The following is a 22,158-nucleotide window of genomic DNA, read 5'->3' as shown; positions in this document are numbered from 1 at the left end:
AAATAGAGAGATGAAACCTTAATGATTCAAAAGCCATGCACTGAGCTCTGCACCTCATCACCTTTAATTATAAACTTTTATTTTGCTTCTGGATTTGACTTCCCCCTCAGTACACACTAACAAGTGTTCATGTGATATTCAAAGCTGAATTTCAGTCATGGTCATGAAGTGCTGAACCTATTCTGTTATCTGCCTTTAAAAACAACAATGTGACATTCATACCTGGGACATCTTTGTTTCTAATGACAGTCTCACATTTTCTAGTTGTGTATTCTTGTTTGGGATTTTTTTATTTTTACTTTTAAACTAATTGAATCTCCCCAAAAAAACCCTAAACAAAACAAACTTACTCTACCACACACATAAAATCTTATGAATCCTTTACACAGTAAAGGGGACAATTTTTTATGAAGACTGTCTGCTCAGCCATCTTCCTAAGTCTATCTTTATCTTCAATATTTTACTAATTCAGAATATTATCACAGTGTTTCTACAACAGTGTGACTGCAAGTGGAAAGTTTCATGCATGTACTATAAAAACACTATGGATACTGTCTATCAAACACAATGTCAGTGTGGGACTCATGAAGCACAATGCATTCAGTGGCCTCCGGATATGTCTGACCTCATACTGACCCTCGGCAGTTTTCTTATGGCACGGATTTACAGTCCAACAATTTACACTGTCCAACAATTTACACTTTCCTCATTTTTGACTGAAAACTGAATGTGTGGAAGATAAAAGATTTTGATTTTTTTTTTAAGTAACTGATGCATTTTCAAGATTGATAAAGTTTACTTGTTTTCCACAGAAGAGTTGTTGGGGAAAAAAAACCCAAACAACCAACAAACATTCACATAGATATATCTGAGATAGATAATTGGGCCGGTATAGGGTCAGTTTTTGTTCTAAGCAAACTACACCACCCAGTCTTCTAACTAAACAAACTATCTCATTTCATTGAAGTAGAAACTGATTAATTGCATTGTATTTTTTAACAACGCTGATTTTAGCAGCAAACTGCAACAGTACTAAAAATACCACCAGTTTCATTCTGTGCATAACTTTGGGTAAGGTGTCCCAGCAAGAAAGAAAAGTTTTTTGCTTGCTGTTCTGCCGAGAATCACATAAGCTACTTTCTATTGAATTTTCATGGAAAATGATAGCGTAGGAATGTAATGAGAGCTTTTCAGAGCAATAAAATTGCATCAATTTAAACAAGATGAGGCTTGACCTCCATTTTTAGAGAAAAGGTTCTGGATACAAGCAATGAAGGCAATTTCTCAAGCAAACCACTAACTCCACCTGTGACTATAAACTTTCAAGTTCAGAAGAAATAGGGTATTTAGATATATTTAAAATGTCACCCAATTACTGATTTTCTTGGCCCTTTCTTCAGTAGTCCAACTTGTTTAGATTAGCCCCCCTTTTGCTTTTAAGAAAGAAAACTGATATGGAAAAATATCGGTGCAACACATCACTACATACTTATTACTACACAGACTTAGCTTCAGACAACTGGGAGAGAAAATCATCAAGTTGCAATGAAAACACCTGCTTTATATGCAAGAAAAAAACCAGAATCCTGGCATTTTCTTTTCACCTCCAAAAAGCAACTAAAACTTCTGACTGCTTTTAAGTTTCCTATTTGATCATCTAATATTGTTTGTGGGAGTCAGTAACACCCAGTGAAATAGTTTTATGGGCTACTGTTATCACCCAACGAAGTTTTCAGACTTTATTAGTTGAAATTTTGACAAGACCTGACTCTCAGCAGTGTTTCTATGGCACGAATTGACTATCCAACAGTTTCTATTTTCCTGATATGATTAAGGGGAAAAAATTGTCAAAAGACTGCCCAGTTGTACTCACCTAAAAAATTTCACCTTAAAAAATGTAAAAGTATCCTTTAAAACACAGTATAGCCTGACAGGAGCAGGTATATTGTTTAAATTTATTACTTACTAATTTCAGATCCTTGGAGGACAGCTTTGTAAACCACTGATTATACTCCAGAGCAGCAACTATAGGTATTAAGTCTCTAGAAAAAGAAAAACACTTTTACACACATTTCATATGACTGTCATTTGAAACAATCTCTTAAGAGTTCTTCCATATCTCGTTGCCCACACTTTTGCAATGCTAATTGACTACCATCCCCATTGTAGAAAGCTCTACATTCCAAAAAAGCAGCAGTGTGTCTTCCTTTCATTTTAATAGAAATTTTTGACTGGCCAACTGACATCCATTCTATCACGAATTTTAAAATCAAGAATTTGTCTGCACTGCCATTCCTACTTTTAACATAACTTTTTCTTCAGCCTGTGACGTGTTTAAGCTTCTTAATCACCTCTAATTATAATTTAGCATGACACTAAAAAGCTTTTTGGCAGTCTGATGATTTAATATAATTCCATGACTGAATGTTTCTAGAGAACACCTCCTTGTCTTATCTCTTATAGTTAAATTCCCCCAGGAAGCAGGAGAACTGCAAAAGGATAATGTGACATTGAGTACAAACCCTCCTTAATTGTAAAAGGGATTTCACAAATGAAATTCTAAATTATTCCCATTTTCTTCATTCCAAGCCTGTTAATGTGATCTGCTCTCCCTCTGTTCAGTTTCTCCAATAACAGATGTTGACAAATATCATGTCCATACACCACCCCCCAGCAGAGTCATTCATCAAGCACTACACACCATCTAGCAGTGCAGCACATCAATCATTTTGATGCAACATATTAAATACATATATACACCTACACAGAAGCTTAACAGCTACTTAGAAAGCCCTTGTTTATGTAATTAAATAAGGAGCTGTAATATACATAAACTTATCGAACGAGCCAAACAATGCCATCCAAGCCTCGGTCTTTGCAGGGAAAAATTTAAAAGTATTGGCTTTCATAAGCTAGCCCAACTCCCCCTCGGCTCTTCATTCAGGACATAAGCAGGTAGGCACAGGCCTAATCACACAGACCCTTTCTCCCAGCTTCTTTTTATTCTTCCTCCTTTTCAGTTTTCCTCTACAAACATTCAGACACGTTCAGGGTGGTTGTTAAACACATAGGAAAGCCAAGAGACAAGGCAACATCACATGGACAAGCAGCATCCAGTAGGCTATATTGGGAACTGCAGTTGCTAGATTTGGAAGCACAAGCCCATCACTAAGGTAACAGTGCGAAGGTGCGACATTTTGTAGCAAAAGTCTGGAGCCCACCAGCCGAGAAGCTCATGCAAATAGACTGTTTTCACACTCCTGCAGAGGAAATAGCGTGTGGTGCCCTTCAAGGACTACACCATCTTTCCATCTTGTTTACAGCACACATCAGGTCTTGTGGTGAATTTGTTTCCACTGGCACAGGAGAGACTTGGTAGCTTCGTAAAGTGTATAGGTTTATTTCTATCCATCATGTTTTTGCTCCTACACACATACACACTTCATCTCCATGTAAAGCAATGTTAGTTTCACTAACTAATGAAATGTAAGGCGAGAAAAAATCACAACCCAGAGGTATTTCCCCGTTAGGTTGGGCAGGGAGGAACTTTGCTATGGGAGTATGGAATATCCACACACAGAGGTTTGCTCCTCCTCTGTGAGCCCCTGGTGAGATCAGTAAGGTGGTAATGAATTAGCAGCTTTGATGCCCCTCTTGCCAGTGCCTTTGCCTTTGAAGTGAAATGAATTTAAGAGTAACATTTCAGGTGAAATTTTGGCTTATCCACCCAGCGGTAACCAGCAAGCCACAGCTGGTGGTGAATGCTACAGGGCAAAGATTGGACAGGCTGATGGTACTACCATCACACTGGAGGAGTAGAACTGTTTGTGCTGTGCACCATCACCCATAAAAGAGGCAGAAGGCACCACAAGCAGTTGTACTTCAGCTGTCAGCATTAGCCCAGTTCCTTCAAAAGAACAGAGGAGTGATGATCGGGGATCACTGTCTGCAAGTGTTTACACTACCATGGAGCTGCTAAGCCCCCTTGGAGGGCTGTCAAGAGCTCAGTAACTTCTGGGCAGGAGAGTGCCTGCAGACAGAACTTGCCTGAGGCTGTTCATTTCTCCCCTTTGCTCCTCTGGCTTGGGAGGGAAATGGGTGAAGGACAACAGGTGCTTAGAGTCAGTGGGAAAGTTATGACATTTTCAAGAAATATTGAAGTTGTTCTCTTCCAAACTATATACTGCTTTATTCACTTTATTCTATTAAACTCTAGATGTGGTATTAACAATGACCTGAATTCTTCTGCAATATGGTATGAAAGAATGCTAACGACCAGTTCCAAAAGCAGGACCTTCTCCTAACTTTCCCTCATTGAGTTACATTGAGTCGCTTATATTCATTAGTTTATTAAATTACCATCCAGAATAATGTAATATTTATAAATGATAAACCTGTGCCATCTTAAAATGAAAACAGATTCTGTTCTTCTGGTATGCAGAAAATCTCCCCAAGCTTCAACGACATTCAATCCTATCTAATGCCTTCACATTTTTTCAACACCTCAGGAACCCAGTGTATTTAAGATGGCAAGAAAGTGAAACAGCACAAAATAAAATAGAATCTAAACAATCACATTTTTCTTATAATTTTTTGAATATCCAAATAAGCTAAAATATATTCTACATGGACGAAAATCATGCAACAGAATTAAACATGCCCTTTTCACTTGGAGTCTTTTTTTGTTGTTAAACAATTATATGGTTCACAGCATAACATAACTTCAGATAAAACCTCGGAAGTCATGTTCCCATGCAGCAAGCCATGTCATGATGCTCTGGGAACTTCAATTCATCTATAATTCATGCTGACCTTTAACAGAAATGTTTTACTTGGAAAAACACAAAATGTTTATTTTTGCAATGCATAGCTCCTGTATTTAGAGAACTGATGTACCCTTCCTAACTTAGCTCACAGCTACTCCACAACATAAAGTATATAGGTTTGGCAATCCCAAAAATTAGATGAACGAGACATACAACAGTCTCTCAAAACCCAAAGCATAATAGCATTGTGTAAATTTGTAGCATTCTCACTGTCCTAAATATATTGTAAAATGCTTACACACATTCTTGATTTGACTGGGATTTCAATTCCTAATTTGTATTCTTAGTGAATAACATAAGGTTTTGGCTTTCTAAAAATGTAAGTTTTCTTGAAATTTCAACTCAAAACATTCCTCAGTTTAGTCCACAATATGTAGAAATTCTCATCACAAGATGAATTCCACAGTATGTAAATCGTTTGAGAATAGTTTTGAATCTTTGGACACAGACAATCATGAAATATTTAATAAAGACATTTCTTAACAACACAAATATATTTCTTCAGTGACATCAATTTAGTAAGGTATACTTCAATGAAAAGCTTTTGTAAAGCAACAAACCCATTATTTCGCTTTCCAAAAGCCAAACTCATTTGAACCAGCTGAGATACTCTAAATATTCAACACTTCAATCTACTTCTCCTAGCAAGTAATACTTTCCACTCCACATAAATTTTTAAAATATTTAATTTCGATTGAAGCTCAGTATCTGTAAGTCCCTTTCTCGAGAATGCCCACAGTCTCCTCAGCACTTCCAACTTGCAATAATTATGTTCAAAGCATTCTTAAATTCTTGTCCCACATTTCCTTCTGCTGAATAGTATTCCTCCCCTTATCTTTTTTCAGCAAGGTTTAACCAAAGCAAGAGTCTTTGGCTACATCCGTCACGCACTAGTTGCAGCCTTGTAGCCTTGTTCGAGTTACTGCTGTTAGTCAACACAGGTACTGCTCAGTAACTTTGCCATGGGATGCAGTGCAGACTATGAAAACCCATCACAGAAGCTGAGTAAGTATTTGAATGGGATATTTTGCAAATTTACATACTAGATAGCTTAAAGCTGCAAAGAATGCTGTCGCAAAATACTCTTACTTACCTACCAACAAGTTCAGCCTGCATGTTATCATATTCTAACATCATACCTCTGACAGCTTCTTAATTCTTTCATGGGTCTTTCCCAAAGAAACAAATGCTTTATCTTATTTACAGTTTCTTAAATTTGTCATTTTCCTGGAATAATGATGGATTTTAGTTAAGAATCCCTCCCGTTTTCTCCTACTTGTAATATCTTCAGATTCAATTTTCTTAGAATCCAATTTTTTCAGCCAGCTAAATTCAGTAAACTAAATACAACACTTAGCTAGTTTCAGCATCTCCTCGTAAAATTACCCTCAATTAGTTTCTTTCTGGAAGTACACATTTTTGATACCATCTATTATAAGTGAAGAGACTACTGGCTGGAATTCAGTTGAATGACTTAAACCCTCTACTGACTTGCTGACAAAAACTAATTTCCTTTACCGTGTACACCATGAGAAAAAGATTCTGCATAAGTAAAGACTGTATAATTTCCTTTTTTGCTTTGCCCACCAGATGTAGCTGCATGTTTTATCTGCTGAATTTGAGATCTTACATCCGCCATCACAGGAAAAGTATCTATCTGCTAACTTTTTGGAGTGCTTCCAATAAGAAAATATATTTATCTTCTCAGCCACCTGAATGAAATGTGGTTTCCATGGGGCTCTTATGCAAAAAACAGCAGCTTTGTTTCAAAAACTAAAAATGCTAATGGTCATTTCACAGGTCTACACATTCCAGTAACAGCTATGAGACCATCCCACTTTATCAATATTATCACGATTACTGTATGTGGTTTACCTGTGGTCAAGGTGGCTGAAGTCTTGCAAATTCAACTCTCTGGTATCTTGTGTCAGGTAAATCGTATCAACATCCTGTTAAAAATACATCATCAAATACGTCCTTATGGAAGTGGGTTTTTTACAAGCACTATAATTTACCCGTTCTTTCATCATTTGTACAGTTAGCTGAAAAGGGTTTCAGAACAAGACATGTACTTACCCACTGTACTTCTTCTCTGTAAGGAAATCCAAGCCAATCACAAACACAAGCATACATCTGCGAAAAGCCTCCTACAACAACCCAAGAGAGTATTTAACATAATAGTAAAACAAGCAAACAAGCATACACCAAAAAGGATACTTTAATACTTAAAGATCCAATTTTTCAAAACTCACTCTCTTTTTTTCTCAGAAGAGTGTCCATTGTGCTTATGAAAGAAACTGAGACTACCCTATCTTTGCCTGGTAAGTTTCAAGAAAGCTTAATATAGTGCCTTCACCTACCAATCAGAAGTCTGCTTCATACTAATTACACCTTAAAACTAATTACACCTTTACAAGCTTCTGCCAGAAATAGAATTAAACTTCCTGACACTGCAATTCCAGCCTTTTTATATTTGAGCATTTAAATTCATTCTCACCACAAGGTCCGAGTTCTGTCACTGTCTGACTGTCCCACAGGGCCTGGAGATTAGCCAGTCTTTCTGAAGGCTCCAGAGTTACTTTTTTCATAATCCTCCTAGATGCAAAAGAGGGGGAAAAACATCATTCGTGGCTTTGAAAGTTTTTTCAAGCACATAAATCTTTTTTATTTTAAGGATATTTTTAAATGAGTGTACAGGAAGAATTACCATTTTTAATACAACTCACTTTCCTACCTAAAAGTCACACACACCATTATGCAGCCCAGCAGGACTGACATTTATTTGTCTCTTCTCTCTTTCTTTCTCTCTCTCTCTCTTTTGATTAACCCTGTGACTACTGGAGCAACTAAGCCCTTTTGTACGACAGGATCACTCACACTAAGGAGACCCGTAGCCCTCGTCTAACTCCAGGATGGCCAAAACAGGGGAGAGACATGGTATTAATCATTACCCCACCGCCTCCCTAAGATCTTGCTTTATGGTGAACTTGCCACCGGCTGCCGCAAGAGAGGAGCCCCAAAGGAGAAGATACAAGGACTCCCTGAAACAACATCTCAGCCTTGGCCATATTGATCAACATAACTGGTCTACTCTGGCCTCCAATCGGGAGGCCTGGAGACACACCATCTATAACGCTGCTGATGCTTTTGAGAAAGCACGCAGGATCACCCTTGAGGAGAAAAGACAACGCAGAAAGAATCATGTCTTGCAGAATATACCATCTAAGGAGTCTTTCTGCTGTGCCTTTTCCAATTGGACATGCCTATCTTGTATTGGCCCTTTTAGCCACCAAAGTGCTTGCAACAAACGTGGGTAGAGCCCTTCCCAAATCTTCGTTCGCGAAGCCCAGCCGTGAAGATGAAGAAACCACTGCTGCATATACACTGCTTTGATACAGAAAAAGCACCATGATGCAAATAGCTGAGCCACTCCATCCAGCCTCTAGGCTACACTGTTGATAACCAGCTCCAATCTTTGTAATTTGGTAGTATTCTTCCTGCCTAGACAAAAAAGAAACACAATCCCTTCCTGCCTTTCAAGAAATAAAATTATCTGTTCTTCTGAATGACAAAACTGCCTCATAAACTGCAGAATTCCATAAAGAAGGACAGGGTCTGAGGGAGTGGGGGTGGAGCAAAAGAGAATTAATAAGTGATATTAACAGGAGAAACCACTTTCCCCCAAATGCTTCAGCAAAGTTCTCAAGAAAGCACACAGAAAACATGTATAAAGCTCAAGGCCTTCATAAACACTCTGACAAACACATGTAACCTCCCAGCCCTCTTCCCTCTTTCTGTCTGCATGTCTCACAGCATTACTGAGGTTTTATAGCAAACCTGATCAGTTGCACGCATGTTCTTTGAAGGGAGAGCTCAATCTCTACTAAGGCAGTTAATAACACTGCCAGAGAGGAAAACTGGCAAAACCCAAAAATGAACAAAAACAAATACAACAAAAAACAACAAACAAAAACCCCCCAACAAAACCACAAAACCCAAACAAAATAAAACCCCCAAAACAAAACAAAAAAACACCTGCCATCCAGAATCTATGAACTTGATTTCCTACACCACCTACAGGAAAGGTGAATAATAAAGACATGCACCCAGAACATGTCAGTTTAGCCTGACCATTCACATCTAAAGTCTGTTACTGAAGTTCACTTATAAAAATCAACATGTCTGGAAGAAGTCTTTTCCACAGCCCATTTTCTCTACTAATGCTGAAAACCAGGAGCTGAAGAGAATAAAGCAGAGCTGCATGATCTGGTGAGAGTGAAGAAGATGAGGCAATAACACAGAGAAGAAAGAAAAAAAAAAAAGAAAAACTACTGAGAATTGCTGCAAGGCAATAAAATCCAGGCACAGGTAAGAAAGAAAACAAAAGGCATGAGCAAGACTGCCCGGGGCTCTGTTTTGAAGAACTAGGCTAACTGGGTTCACAATCATGTGTGTTGTTTCACAAACACTGAAAGTAAATGGAATTTACTCTTCTCTCAACTCTGATTTTACTTCGGGGGGGGGGGGCGGGAATAAAATGAACCAAAAGGGAGTAAGTTACAGCAAAAAGACAGAACCTGAGGCTAGAGAGGCAACAAGGTAAAATGAAAACGGAAGACTTCAAATGCTTGCAGCCCCCTTCAAACCAAAGGCACTTATGACCCTAGAAGACCACACATGGTCTACCTGTGCTCTGCACTGTCTGCTGGTTCTGCCATATACCTGGACAAAAGCTTACTGCTTGCCTCAAGCTGTTTCTCCCATCCTCAGTGCATTTCTGAGGTCAGGGTGGAGAGACCAGTGGATAAGAAGAGGTGGCTTGTCACCGTTTGCGCACAATCTGTTCCAAGTAGAGGTGCCCTAAAAAATACTTACACTGGTGAGAGTCCAGGGAATATCTTCCTGAGGCAGGTCCCAATGTGTGCCAGCACCTCATTCACATCCTCTGAAGACGCCATCTTCATGGAGATGCTGCATTTCTCAGTTTCCATAATCAACTATAAACAGGAGTGCAAGAGGGCAAGAACTGGGTGCCGTATAATTCACATTCATTTAAAAAGGGGAGCATTTTGAATGCCAGCTGAATGCTTTGCCTGCTGGTAGGAATCTGTTATTCTTTAAGACATGACACAGCAATGGTTCAGGTAAAGTTTCTAAAAGTTGTTCTTGAATGTACAAGACCCCCGTACTCAAACTTTGCTTTTTCTAAGAGTGCCCTGCTTCCCACGGGAATACAATTTTCAAAGGATCTTGACCTCAGCTGACACTTCTAAAACCAAGAACTTTTCACAGCATTGTCCTCATTTGAAACACGTCCCAGAACACCAGGAGAAGCAAGCACAGCCTGACAGGAAACTATTGAATGAGCAGGGTGCCTGTTTCCTCTAGCAAAAAGTAAAAGTCTTTAATGGCTGTGATCCTCTGGAAAAGCTCTAATGCTTTGTTGTATGCCCTCCAAGAAAATGCTGTGTTGATACATTGTTTCAGTTCAGATGAAGCAGTAACTCAGACAACCTCACAGCCTGTCTGGGGGACAAGTGCTTCAGCAAGGGGGGGAAATAAAGCCGTTTGCAAGCTGTCTCTGTTAGATATTGACTGTTCAGAATCAAATCAGATTACGGTATGACTGACACATCAGGTCTGCTGCTGCTTTTGGCTGCATCGCAGGAAGCAATGTAATGTTTCTGTTCTCTCCAGTGTGAATAGTTAGCACAGCCCAAGTCATAAGCTCTTTTAGATGAGGAGCTATGCGCGCACAGTAAGAAAGCAACATTAGGAATAAATAAGTACAGACAGACAGTAGGAGAGGAGACACTGTGTCGTATGCTACAGAGAACTGGTTTTTATTGAAACCGGTTCCCAGGGATCTTTTTGTTTCCAGTTCATGTGTAGAGTCACCACCAGGATAATCCTAGAAGAGGCTGTATTTCCCCAAAGCACACTGAGAATCTTCACTCCTTTTACAACCAATTCAACTCCTTTCTGAACTTGTTGCCATCACTCCCTGATGATGAATGAGTGGGTAACTTACTACTGTTATTCATCAATATTAACATAACATTTTCTTATATTACTCTGTCCATTTGTTCACTTATCTTATCATGGCTTTCTGCAAGACACCTAGCACAAAACTACATCCTTCTGGCATCATGGCTGTAACATGCTGTTTGCAGGAAAACTGCAACAATAGCGTTTGCCCTGCAAACAATAATCCAGGACTCCACCTGCCTTCAGCTATAAACCTTACTCATTTAAAACACAAATGAATGTAAATATGAAATATCTTAAAAAATATTTTAGGAAAATATGTATGCTCAGTGAGGTTGCTGATAATCTCTTATAAACTCTGCTACAACAGTGACTGTCTATGCCTCGAAGAATAATTAGCAATAACAACCCTGACATTTTAGTACCTTGAATAAAAAAAGCCACAAAACCATAGAATTTAGTAAATGGCTCCCTATTAAAACACCTGGACCTTTTTTCCCCCTCCTTTAAGGACAGTTTCAAAAGTCAGGTAAAAAAGATGACATATTAATACAATGAGAGCTTTTCAGAGTTCAAATAGTGTCTCAGGCGCTCCTATTCTTAAAAAGCCCTTTAAAAGCCAAACACACATGAAACACATGAAGACTTTGATACAATTGAACTGTCAAATCTTGACAATATGTTCATATTATGAATTAAAACTACTTTAAAGGCATTCTTCTTTTCAGCACCTTCTTTTTGACATTCACTTTTTTGGGCACATAACTTGCTGTCAAATATATTTTGTGTTGTATAGAGTAACGGCACCAAGAATAGTTGAAAGAAAAGCATTTCTGCCTGCAATGTAAGCAGTAGCTTTTGGTTTGCCCGTAAAGGTATACACCGGAGAAGCCATTGCAGTTTGTGTGGTGATTACTGCATACCAGCCACCATTGCTTTATCACTTCTGAGAAAAATATCCACTTGTAATACAAATGAAAACTTGTACCATACTGAATTAGGAAAAAACCAATTTCTTATCACAATCCCACCTGCACAACACATTCCTAAAACTGACTCTTTAAATTCTTATCATTATTGTTAAGACTTTAGAGCAGCATGAATACAAGAATGCAAATGCACAGTGTGCTCAGTGGACAGGGACACCTGCATGTTAGAGTATTACCTCCTTGATTGGAACATATCTGGCAATGAGTAAATAAGTATCTTTTATATAGAATACACTCACCTGACCCGGTTTACTGGAAGTTACTCCCTGGATTTCCAAGTAGCTGAAAGTTAGTTCTAACTGTAGTTAAAAAAAAAAAACCACTACATTAGTGCAAACATCATCTTATTTTAAAGAGCACTTACGTTTCTCAACGAGGTTAAGAAAACCTTGAGCAAGGCTACTGATATTTGACATCAGTTTCTGTAACTGACACTAAATATTTTTTAATATCTTATCTGATCACATTTTTCACTAAAAGAATACTTAGATTTGCTTGTTACAGGTTCAAATCATTATTAGAGATTATAGGAATACCATACTGGGCATTTTACTGCAAGCTATAAGCACGTAAGCATATAATAAATTTTATGGTAAAATGTTACTATAAAAATCATCATTAATACAATACCCTACTGATGTGTACTCCTTTGACTGAATAATCATTAATTACAATCCTTACAGCTTCACAATTATTCTTTCATTAGTTACACTGATCATAGATGTGAAAAATTTTACTGCACAGAAGCTGAAGGGACACACACAATTATACATATATATATGAGAATAAAAATACTGTATATAAATAGATTGATACAGATATAAACACATAAATGCCCGAGACTGCTTTAGAGTATCTTAAGTATGAGAGGAAGCAATGCATTAGCTTTGTCTGAGTGGGGTATTTGGACAACAGTCAGAACAGGCAGGGAAGAACATACTGAATCCAAACGGAAGCTTAAAAGAAGATGGGAAATTCTTTTCCAAGGACAACACTAGGGCTACAGGGAGAGTGCTAAGATCTGAATTCACAACTGTGTAGACAAACATCTTGATAGCTGAGATATACAGAAAGAAACAAACCTCTTGGACTGAGTCATAACTACAGGGCAAGACATTAGCCTGGTCATTTCCTTTTAGTTATCATTAAAACCATTGTAACTGAGCAGTCATTCATTGTAACTGAGCAGTCTGTCTAAATTGCACAGTTTCCTGTACTTTGTCTTATCCTAGGTTCACAGTCAGGGTGCTCCCTGGCTAACTGGCAAACACCATATTATTCTTTTTCTGTATTTGTGACAATCTTTTAAAAAGTCAACCCTGAATGACTACTGAGGTGCTCAGAACCCAGACGCAGCTCTCAAGACTCCCTCCCTGTAAAGGCTGCAACAGCACATCAGGAAGTCAGGAACAGAGGATATAGTTTCCAACCACAACAACCAGCAAAAAGCTTTCCAGAAAACTTTTGTTACTACTGTCTCTTTCCTGTTTGTTGTCTATTTTCTGATCCCTGCAGTCGCCTTCATGATTTGGCAGCATCAGAAGATATAAGCACCCCTCCCGTTTCTGTGCAAAGTTCACCTTCTACCAAAAACCAAGTTCAGTGACCGAACCTTACTCTGAAGTTTTTGAGACTTCATGTGCTTCATTTCACACATTCTGCTGCAGGGGCAGCATCCACAGCACACAGGTAGTTTCAGGGGTGTCACTGCATCTGGTTACAATGCAGGCAAGCACAGGGAACTGAGGCAGGAGAGGAAGAACCAGCACAAGCATCTTCCCAGAGCCCATACCAACACCTTGCATTTTCCCAAGGGTAAAGGCATTCACTTCTGTTCAGTGCTTTATTTCTAAGCTAAGACTGGCAATCTTTTGTGATGACATGGCCCTGTGCAGTTTGCTCAGGTCAGAAAGAAAAAGAAAACCAAACAAGAACAAAACAAAAACAAAACAAAAGCAAACTCGCCCCTCATGAAAAAAAATCCAAAAATACACACAAACAAAACCAAATAAAAAACAAACAAACAAAACACCACCAAAAAATCCGTAGCAGCTCTTGTTGGCTATTGGAGTAAGCTAGACTACACAAAGAGAAGTGAAAAGCTTTTTTTCTCCAGTGCTAGTCAAATTAATCAAACATGAGATTATCCAACATTTGTTTACCTAAATCACAATGAAATTTTAAGGGGAAAGTTCCCGTGATTGAAACCCTTCATATTTTGAAAATTATTTACCTATCAGATTGAAATTTCTTCTTTTGATAATGTATTTTGTATGTGCAAACATATACATATGTACACACAATCAAAAATACATTTCTATTCCTGAGAAAAGTTTACACAGACCCAGACTCAAAAATTCAGTTTGCAAAAATCCTCTTGACTAGAATTAACAAATACCAGGAAACATGGCAATATCTCTACAGTTCATCTTTGGTTCATTTTTCTAACTCAAAAATATGATTTTACAGTCTTTGCTTTGCAGCAAAAATGTAGAACACATTCTAAGCATCTTCTACCTCAAACTAAGAAATAATTTTTACAAGGTTTTAAAAGGCATAATCTCATTTATTACTGAAAATTATATGGTTTAAAAATCCTCTTAAAAGGTTATGCGTGCCTCTCGTTTAGGACCCCTTCAGTTACCTAGACAGTTAATTTCACAATGTTCAATTTGTTCAGCCAAAACTTAATGAAAGTTGCTCTAGGAATACATTCACAAATCTGAATTATATTCCCACAAATATTTCATACACTTATTTGTGTGATTGATAACACACCCAACATTTACTAATGTTGCAATTATGGTTTATATGGACTCTAGCAAGAATACTGCCCTTCCTTCCCTATCAGTCCATCTAGATTAGTGGGAATGAACTGACTGGGCCCGAGTGTGAAGTTAAGAGGCAGTTATTGTAATATCTTTGTTTTAATGGTAATAATGTTAGTTGATATTGTAGTTAATCAATTTTAATCTTGGTCCTTGTTTAGTAGATACATCTCAACATCATTGTTTAAGGAAAAGTGAAGTCTGGAATTGAACGTAGCAATAACAGTCAGTCAGAACTGGTCATCACTTGGTGTGCGTAATTTTGTGAGAAGTTCTCCCCTCAACTTTGTGAAAGAAATAATGTGTCTTTGCTCAATGTTCTCAGCTGTCTTTCTAGGAGTTACTGCCTGACAGTTACATGGAAGCTATCGGGCTCAGAAAGTTTCTGAGCAGCTTTTGAAAATACTACAGACATTAGTAAATTCAATAAGTTTCACTAACCCTAGTAGAAATGCATTTTCAACCATCCTAACAGCTGTTCAGATGTACAAAGTTTAATGAAATATACATCATAAGCACAGTTTCTCATCATCTTCCTTCTATCCCTAGAGTCACACTTCTATTAGCACAGAATACATATTCTAGATTTTCATGAAAACTAAACCAAGTTTTTCAACAATGTAAATCTATTTAATAAAAGGAGTTCTCAGAGTTGTCTGAAATGCTAAACCAGACCTAGAGTTATCACTTAGTATTCCAAGCCCCAGCCTTCAAGAGCTTTTTGATGAATTACAACGGCTTTACTATCGTTTAACAAGATCATGATCACCACTTGTCTATCATGATGCCACTGCACTGATGTCTGAGCTGTTCATTAACTGCATCTATGTTTCCATGCAAGCAGTCACCAAACCTTGCCTTTAAAAGCCCTGGCTGAAAACTGCAGTGATCCAAAAGCCAACAGACAACCAACCAGAGACATCTGTGCTGCAGGGACACAGTGATCAACTGAGGAAAATAAGTTTCAGCAGAAATTCAAGCTACAGTCATCCTACCTGTCAGTCAGCATCTTCAAATTACAGGTAGGGATGGTCACATTTACCAGTGGCCATAACTGAAAATCTGGTATCAATCATTCAATTTATTGATTCTGTTTTTTCTATAAAGTATATATATACTCACACACTTATGTGTAAAATACAACAAAACAGGATATGTGCCAAGTCCTCATTCATTGATTCCAAGCTGGACAAGAGATGTTCTTCCACATCAGTCACTTTTATTTATATGGAAATTATCTTTCTCTGCTACAACAATCACTACAAATTGTCACAGGCATAGCAAAAATAATTCACCAGCATTGGCAAGGCAGGTTGCCAAGATGCTTTTCAAAATGAACGGAAATCATTAGAAAACAACAGAATTTAATAAAACTCAACACAGTTTCTACCTCCAAATCAAATATAATCCTATTTGACACTACAAACACTAGAGGGAATGCCATCAGCTTGTTTGCACATCAACTGTCCCTCTGTAAAGATAATCAGGTTCATTTCACAGTTCTTCAAGCTGGAGTTTACAACATAACTCTTCAGCCACCTGCATTTCTAGAAGTTAAAATTCCTCTGAAATGGTGTGTATATATATATATACATATATATATGTATGTATTGACAAATTCATTTAAGGCATACACTAATGGAAGCATCACTCTAACTCAAGACCATGCAACTTATCATCCCTCAATTATGTTTTTTTTTTAAACAGATGTACCAGTATAACTAAAATACGCTAAATTTTTGCTACTTAGTTTATGTAGCTTACATTTGTATCTAAAATCTCAGAACAGTTACAGAAGCACAGTGATTTTACCTTGGTGGGAATCCGGGATGTTAAAAGAAATGCCCGACATGATGCCAACACCTATTGAAAACAAAACAAAAAAACAAAAAGAACAGAATTTATAAGAAATATTTAATATTATTAAAGATTCTTTTCCAGGAAAATCCTGAAACCAGAGGCAAAAAGCCTCTAGCAGACTGAGTATAGACTCCCTTTGCTGTCATACACTGAAGGAAGCAAAACTGCAATCAGATCCAGTAGACAATGAAGAGACTTCAACAATCTGATCAGCTACAAGCTAGTTAGCACACCATTGAACTGAAGAAATTTGTTTAATCAATCTCTCAAGAACATGTAATAGCAATCTTAGTGATATTTTAAAAAGAAGCAAGGATAAGAAGTCCTACCAGGAACACAGGATGTCTTTAAATGTAAAAAATTACACAACATGATGTTATCGGTGATGTAAGAAACCGTAAGCAAACATTTTCTTTTGGACACATTTGGTACATTTCTAGAGCAAGAATACAAAGATTTCTTATTGATACCACCCTCATTTTTTATCCAGCAAAAACGCAGTTAGACTAGTGAGACCAGTAACTCTGGTAAGAAAACACAGCAAAACTTGTATTTTGGAAGCTAGTGCCAATCAAAATATAACAATTCTATATGATGTCCCTCCAATCTCCAGGAGCACATCCCACTCACAGATTTTACACTTTGCAAAAGGGATGACTCATATGGCAAAACTACAGTACTCTTTGTTGATTCACCTGCCTACAGAATTATGTACTATTGGCTACATCTTTTTCCAGAAAAAAAAAAAAAAAGAAAAAAAGAAACAAACTTTGAAACATTTGAATGCTGCATCAAAATCCCACAGCATGTGCAGAGTTTTTTTACAGAGTTAGGACCTCCTGAACTCAGTTCTGCTCAGTAACTATCCAACATCAGGTGATCAAGTTGACAAAAAAACGTGTTCCTCGCTCAGAGAGGGAGAACTAGTTTGAGAGGGCAAGCCAGCAGCTAGCTCTGAACACTGTTCAAACACTTCAAAGGTTGGATTTCAGCTTTAGTATCTCAGCTGAATCACACCTTGGTAAAACTTAAAAGCACAAGTTCTGTACCAATGTCGGATATTAGCAGATTGTTTCAGGGTTGATGTGATTAGACCTGGTGCTCTGGTTACCACTGATGTAGAGCCAAACCACTGTAAAACAACCAATGCCTACTGTAAGGCTAAGCCCTACACTGAAGCCCCTTTATGCTGCCGGGCACGTCCAGGCCCTGTCAGACAGACCTGCCTCATCTTGCTCACATGTGGGGGAGAAAGAATCTCTTCTGCTTTCCTCCTAGCTGCACCTATCCCAAGTATGTCTTCTACAATCCTGCACAAAGAGAAGAAAGGGGAAGGGCCTACCTGAGGGTTTTTTTCACTGCACAACCACAGTTGAGCCTGACAGTGGCTCTCTCTCACACTAATAAAACCTTATCTTTCCCCTCCCTCACCCACCTCCTCAGGATAGCCACTCACAGCTGGTGCACACCACTCTCCTGGGACCCTCTGGGGAAGATCACACCCCTATGTGCTCACAAAATAGCTTCACTATCAGTAAGAGTGCCCCTCTTGTTCACAAACTCACTCACAAACCCACCCACAAACAAGTTGCTCAGCTCTGAAGAGGGGTAGGTGATCAGGTACCCTCTCCCTGCACTGGTATCACCAAAAACATCGCTCCAGGGCAGCCGGCAGAGCAGCTGCAAACAGCTTCTCCTGCTTCTGGTCACCACATCTCAGGTGCACAAGTGGGACAGTCAGGGAAAAGGACACCTTTTGATGAACTGCTTTCCATATTTACCTTCTAGGTAGTGGTCTACAACATTAGAGAGATCAGTGCTCGTGTGTATGCCACCACAGTGGGACAGCTGGCTGCAGGAAAGTCATGACACAGTCTTGTTATAAAACATTTGCTTGCATATATGGGTTCAAGCTACTTTACGAGCATTGACAGGGTTGATTTAACATGATTACAGTACACATGAGCAGTCCAGATAACGAAGTTAAATGCAAACCAGGTAACCAGAAGGCTCTAACAGAATTATGTTGGAAAAGCATTTCCAACAGAGCACATGCCAGTATATATTCTTGTGGTAGATGTATTAATGATCCCAAAGTGATCTTTCTAAAACCAACAAAGCTGAAATACCCACTTACCTTAAGATGTATTTATATACAAAGGAGAGGACTGCTGTAAGATGATACTCCCCACTCAGCAGGTAAAGAGCTAACCTTGAGCAACAAAATGGTACAAAGAAAAGCCTGAGCCCTCTAATCCCATAACACCAAGGTTTCTACAGTTTTCACAGTTGAGACTGTCACAAACAAGTAAGAGTTTGATTTTCACATAAAAGCAATTGAAGACAAGGTCAATTATTACTGCAAAGTTAATACCCCATCTTGACAACAGCAGGACTAGATTTTTTTAATTATTATTTATTTATTAATTATGGTTTTTTTACAATGGCAGAATTGGCTAAGAGGAGGTTTTGCTTTTTTTCACAATTTTAGCTCCTAAAATCCATGAGTATGCACCATGACCCTTGAGAGGATCAGTTTTAGTTTACTGCTTTCTGATTTTTTTCTATTTTTTCAAAATATTATGCAACATCTGCATTTTAACATCACCATTTTTGTTCACGTTTAGAAACAAAGTAGCCTGTACCCTGATTCAACTTGAGACTTGCTGAATAAGCTGTGAAATATGATTGGTTTTCAGCGACCTCCTTCTCCTCAATAAGGCTGCAATGCATAAACAAATAATGGCCATTAAGATATCGGTTCACCCATGTCTTTGTCAATAGGATTCTGCATGGTTGTTAGTACTTGCAAGGGCAACAGAACACATATTACAGACTACCTAAAACATCGTATCACTCCATGCTTTTGCTTACGACATACCATGCTGTCACCAAAGGCAGAGGCACCAGAGGTGTTTTCACACTTGTCAGCTCAAGTCCCCTTTTAAGAAGCGAGTTATTTTTGTGAAGGAAGACCCAGGTCTCTGTGCATTCATCTGACATGAATAACAAGTGTGTGCTCAATTGCACAATTATCTAGGGCTTTCAGAAGCTTCTAGATTTCTTGCAGTTTTTAACTTCTTCATACAAAGAAACTAAAAGCAGAAGCAGCCACTATTACTCTCTAGCAATCCTCAAGCATCTCTACTGAGAAGGTTCTGCCACTGTTACATTCTTTTTGCACCGGGAGAACCTTGAGTACAGGCGAAGCTTCATGATCCAAGGCACTTTGAAAATCAGAGACTCAGAGGAGCAGACCCCCTAATTCTGGGGACAACCCTGAACAAAGCACTCCCTTGGCTCACAACCTATCAGGAAGGTCAGCTGGGCACAGTGTATAATTCACTTTATCATCTGATAAGAAAATGATCTGACTTGTTCTACATAATGCGTCACAGCCCCACTCCTCCATAACCATTTTGTTTGGTCACTAGTATTCAATCATTAATAATGTTAGAAGATGCCATCAAAAGATAAACACATGCAGGGTAAAGAAAGACACTTAGGAGTTGATTCACACTTTAACACACATGTAAGCCAAAAGGTTTGCAAGTACTGATATGATGGCAGCGAGCACATCCAGGCAAATTTTATACAGGGTACACAACCTGGCTGTTGTTCCATGGAAGGGATGATAAAAGAGAATTATATTTAGTTAACAGCAGCTTCTGTCTGTCTTCCTACTCTGTCTTTTTTAAGCATAAAATAGGATTATGATTTGAATTTTAAATGACTCCAACTCACACACATACACCCGAGTTGATGATTTCTTAATGTTTTTATCATTCCAAATTCCGTAACGCTCCCTACACTGCTCAGAGTGTACATGAAACCAGTCAAAATTTTGAAACATTTACCAAAAACCTACCCTGCAAATTATTTCTCCAGAGACTCATGACCTACAAGGTCATCTTCAATTTACCAGAATAAATAATCTGTTTCAGTAAATAAAACTAATTTGAACACAGATCCTCAGTGAGTATATCACTAAAACATAAACATACAGAAGTATTTGTGATTTATTGTCAAATCCTAGCCTTACTATCCATTTCAGCACTGTAAGTTAAATCAACAGGGCTCCACTGGGTTAATCCAGCCATCCTACCTGGCAGTCACTCTTGGGAAGATCATTAGAGTAACACAGCTCTGTGCTAATTGCATCTATTTTGCCAGACAGACCACAGCAACTCAAGCCACCTTATCTGTATTCAAAGCAGTTTCAAATTCATAAGCAAATTAAAATCTTTTAAAAAACAGTACTACCCTTCTTAAAATGCCCAGGAATGAAGAGCTCTGGAAAACACAGTGAGCATACACGGCTTCGTGACTAAACATGAAACAAAATGGAAGCACCTCAGCACTCCATGGGCCGTGGGAAGTTGCATCACGCTCACTCCACTCACTACCACAGATGTTTTGAAACTCCCCTCTCCTAAAATCTCAAAAAAATTGTGGATTAAACAAATGTTTTCCTCTTGCTGAAAACTGATTGACACTTTAAAGCTCTCCCCCCCAACAACCAACTCTGTCCTTTTTTTCATCAACTGCTTCAATTTTACTTCTTAAAATACACTCTCTGTACCTTTCCTTCCACTGTAGTTTCTTTTGCCCCCAGCATTTGCCATTTTGTCAGCCTAAAAATTGATTCAGTCTCTTCCTTGAGGAAGGAGACATTTGGAACAAATTTTCTGATTTAGATAGCCATAATTTTGAGAATGCCTTGAAACCAGAAGACAGTTGCTTTTCTGTATATACCTTTTAGTTATACCATCCCTATTTTTATCATTACTCATTACCATTATTATCCAAAACATCATCATTTTTAAGTTTCCACCCTTATTAGTTGCTTTATGATTTCTATCATAAGCTTTCCATTGCTACTGCTAATTCAATATCTAATGTACACACAATAATGCGAGGTAAAGCAGCAGCACTAATACAGTTTTTGTTTTGTTCAAATACGGATGAATCAATATATGTTAGAACATCCAGTCTCCCTCAGTCCCTGTAGGATCGACCATTCATTTCCCAGGTTGCATTCTTGATGTTGTAAATGCTTCATCCTGAAGCAACTGGAGTTCGATTAGATAAAAGGCCCCTTTCAGCAACATGTTAGAGATATTACAGCTGGTTTTGAGCAAGGCAGTTCCTGCTAAAAGCACTGAGCCTCCCTACACAAAGAGGCTAGCTAACATCCTGAAGGGCTTTTTGGAGGGCTGATTAGCTCAGGCACAACAAAAACACGTATGCTGCATCATTTGAAACGGTGGCATCATTTGGCATATGGTGGGTTTCTCTGCAGGGTGCTGACACCAGCAAAGCAGCCCAATTCAACCCCAATCTGAGGGCTCGCAGCATCACCACCTTTACCCACACAGCCCTCTCAGTTGTCTGAGGTTGAATTTGTCTCTAACCATTTGGTTTCAGTTACTTTTAAAGTCTAATCTATGATAAACCCATTGACAAACCTTATTCACTCCTGTTCCAAATATCTACTTATTTATCCACCAATACTTAAATAGTCTCTGGAGCTGGAGAAGATCCCTTTTGAAAGGGTTAGTGTATTTCAATTCACACATTAAAAAAAAATTCTCCCTCCCTGAGCCAAGTTGAACACATTCCCAGGCTTGCCTAAGTGGCTGGTGCCTGTGGGCCAGCCAAAGACCA

At 38.4% G+C, this 22,158-nt stretch overlaps 1 protein-coding gene across 1 annotated transcript in view; it reads right to left on the bottom strand.

The window, feature by feature from the left end:
* The window catches only part of CARMIL1 (capping protein regulator and myosin 1 linker 1), a 193,631-nt gene that overhangs the window by 97,466 nt on the left and 74,007 nt on the right, over positions 1–22,158 (bottom strand). The window contains exons 4-10 of the mRNA XM_018069977.1: positions 16,444–16,494; positions 12,043–12,102; positions 9,702–9,823; positions 7,324–7,421; positions 6,903–6,973; positions 6,702–6,775; positions 1,967–2,042 (exon numbers count right to left, since the gene is read on the bottom strand). Coding sequence (XP_017925466.1) covers positions 1,967–2,042; positions 6,702–6,775; positions 6,903–6,973; positions 7,324–7,421; positions 9,702–9,823; positions 12,043–12,102; positions 16,444–16,494 — 552 coding nt within the window. The remainder of the gene's footprint in view (positions 1–1,966; positions 2,043–6,701; positions 6,776–6,902; positions 6,974–7,323; positions 7,422–9,701; positions 9,824–12,042; positions 12,103–16,443; positions 16,495–22,158) is intronic.

This window comes from Manacus vitellinus, unplaced genomic scaffold (genome assembly GCF_001715985.3).
Source record: "Manacus vitellinus isolate BGI_N305 unplaced genomic scaffold, ASM171598v3 scaffold_17_pilon, whole genome shotgun sequence".
NCBI lineage: Eukaryota > Metazoa > Chordata > Aves > Passeriformes > Pipridae > Manacus > Manacus vitellinus.
Note: the sequence above shows the minus strand (reverse complement) of the source record. Positions and strands in the feature narration are given on the sequence as shown.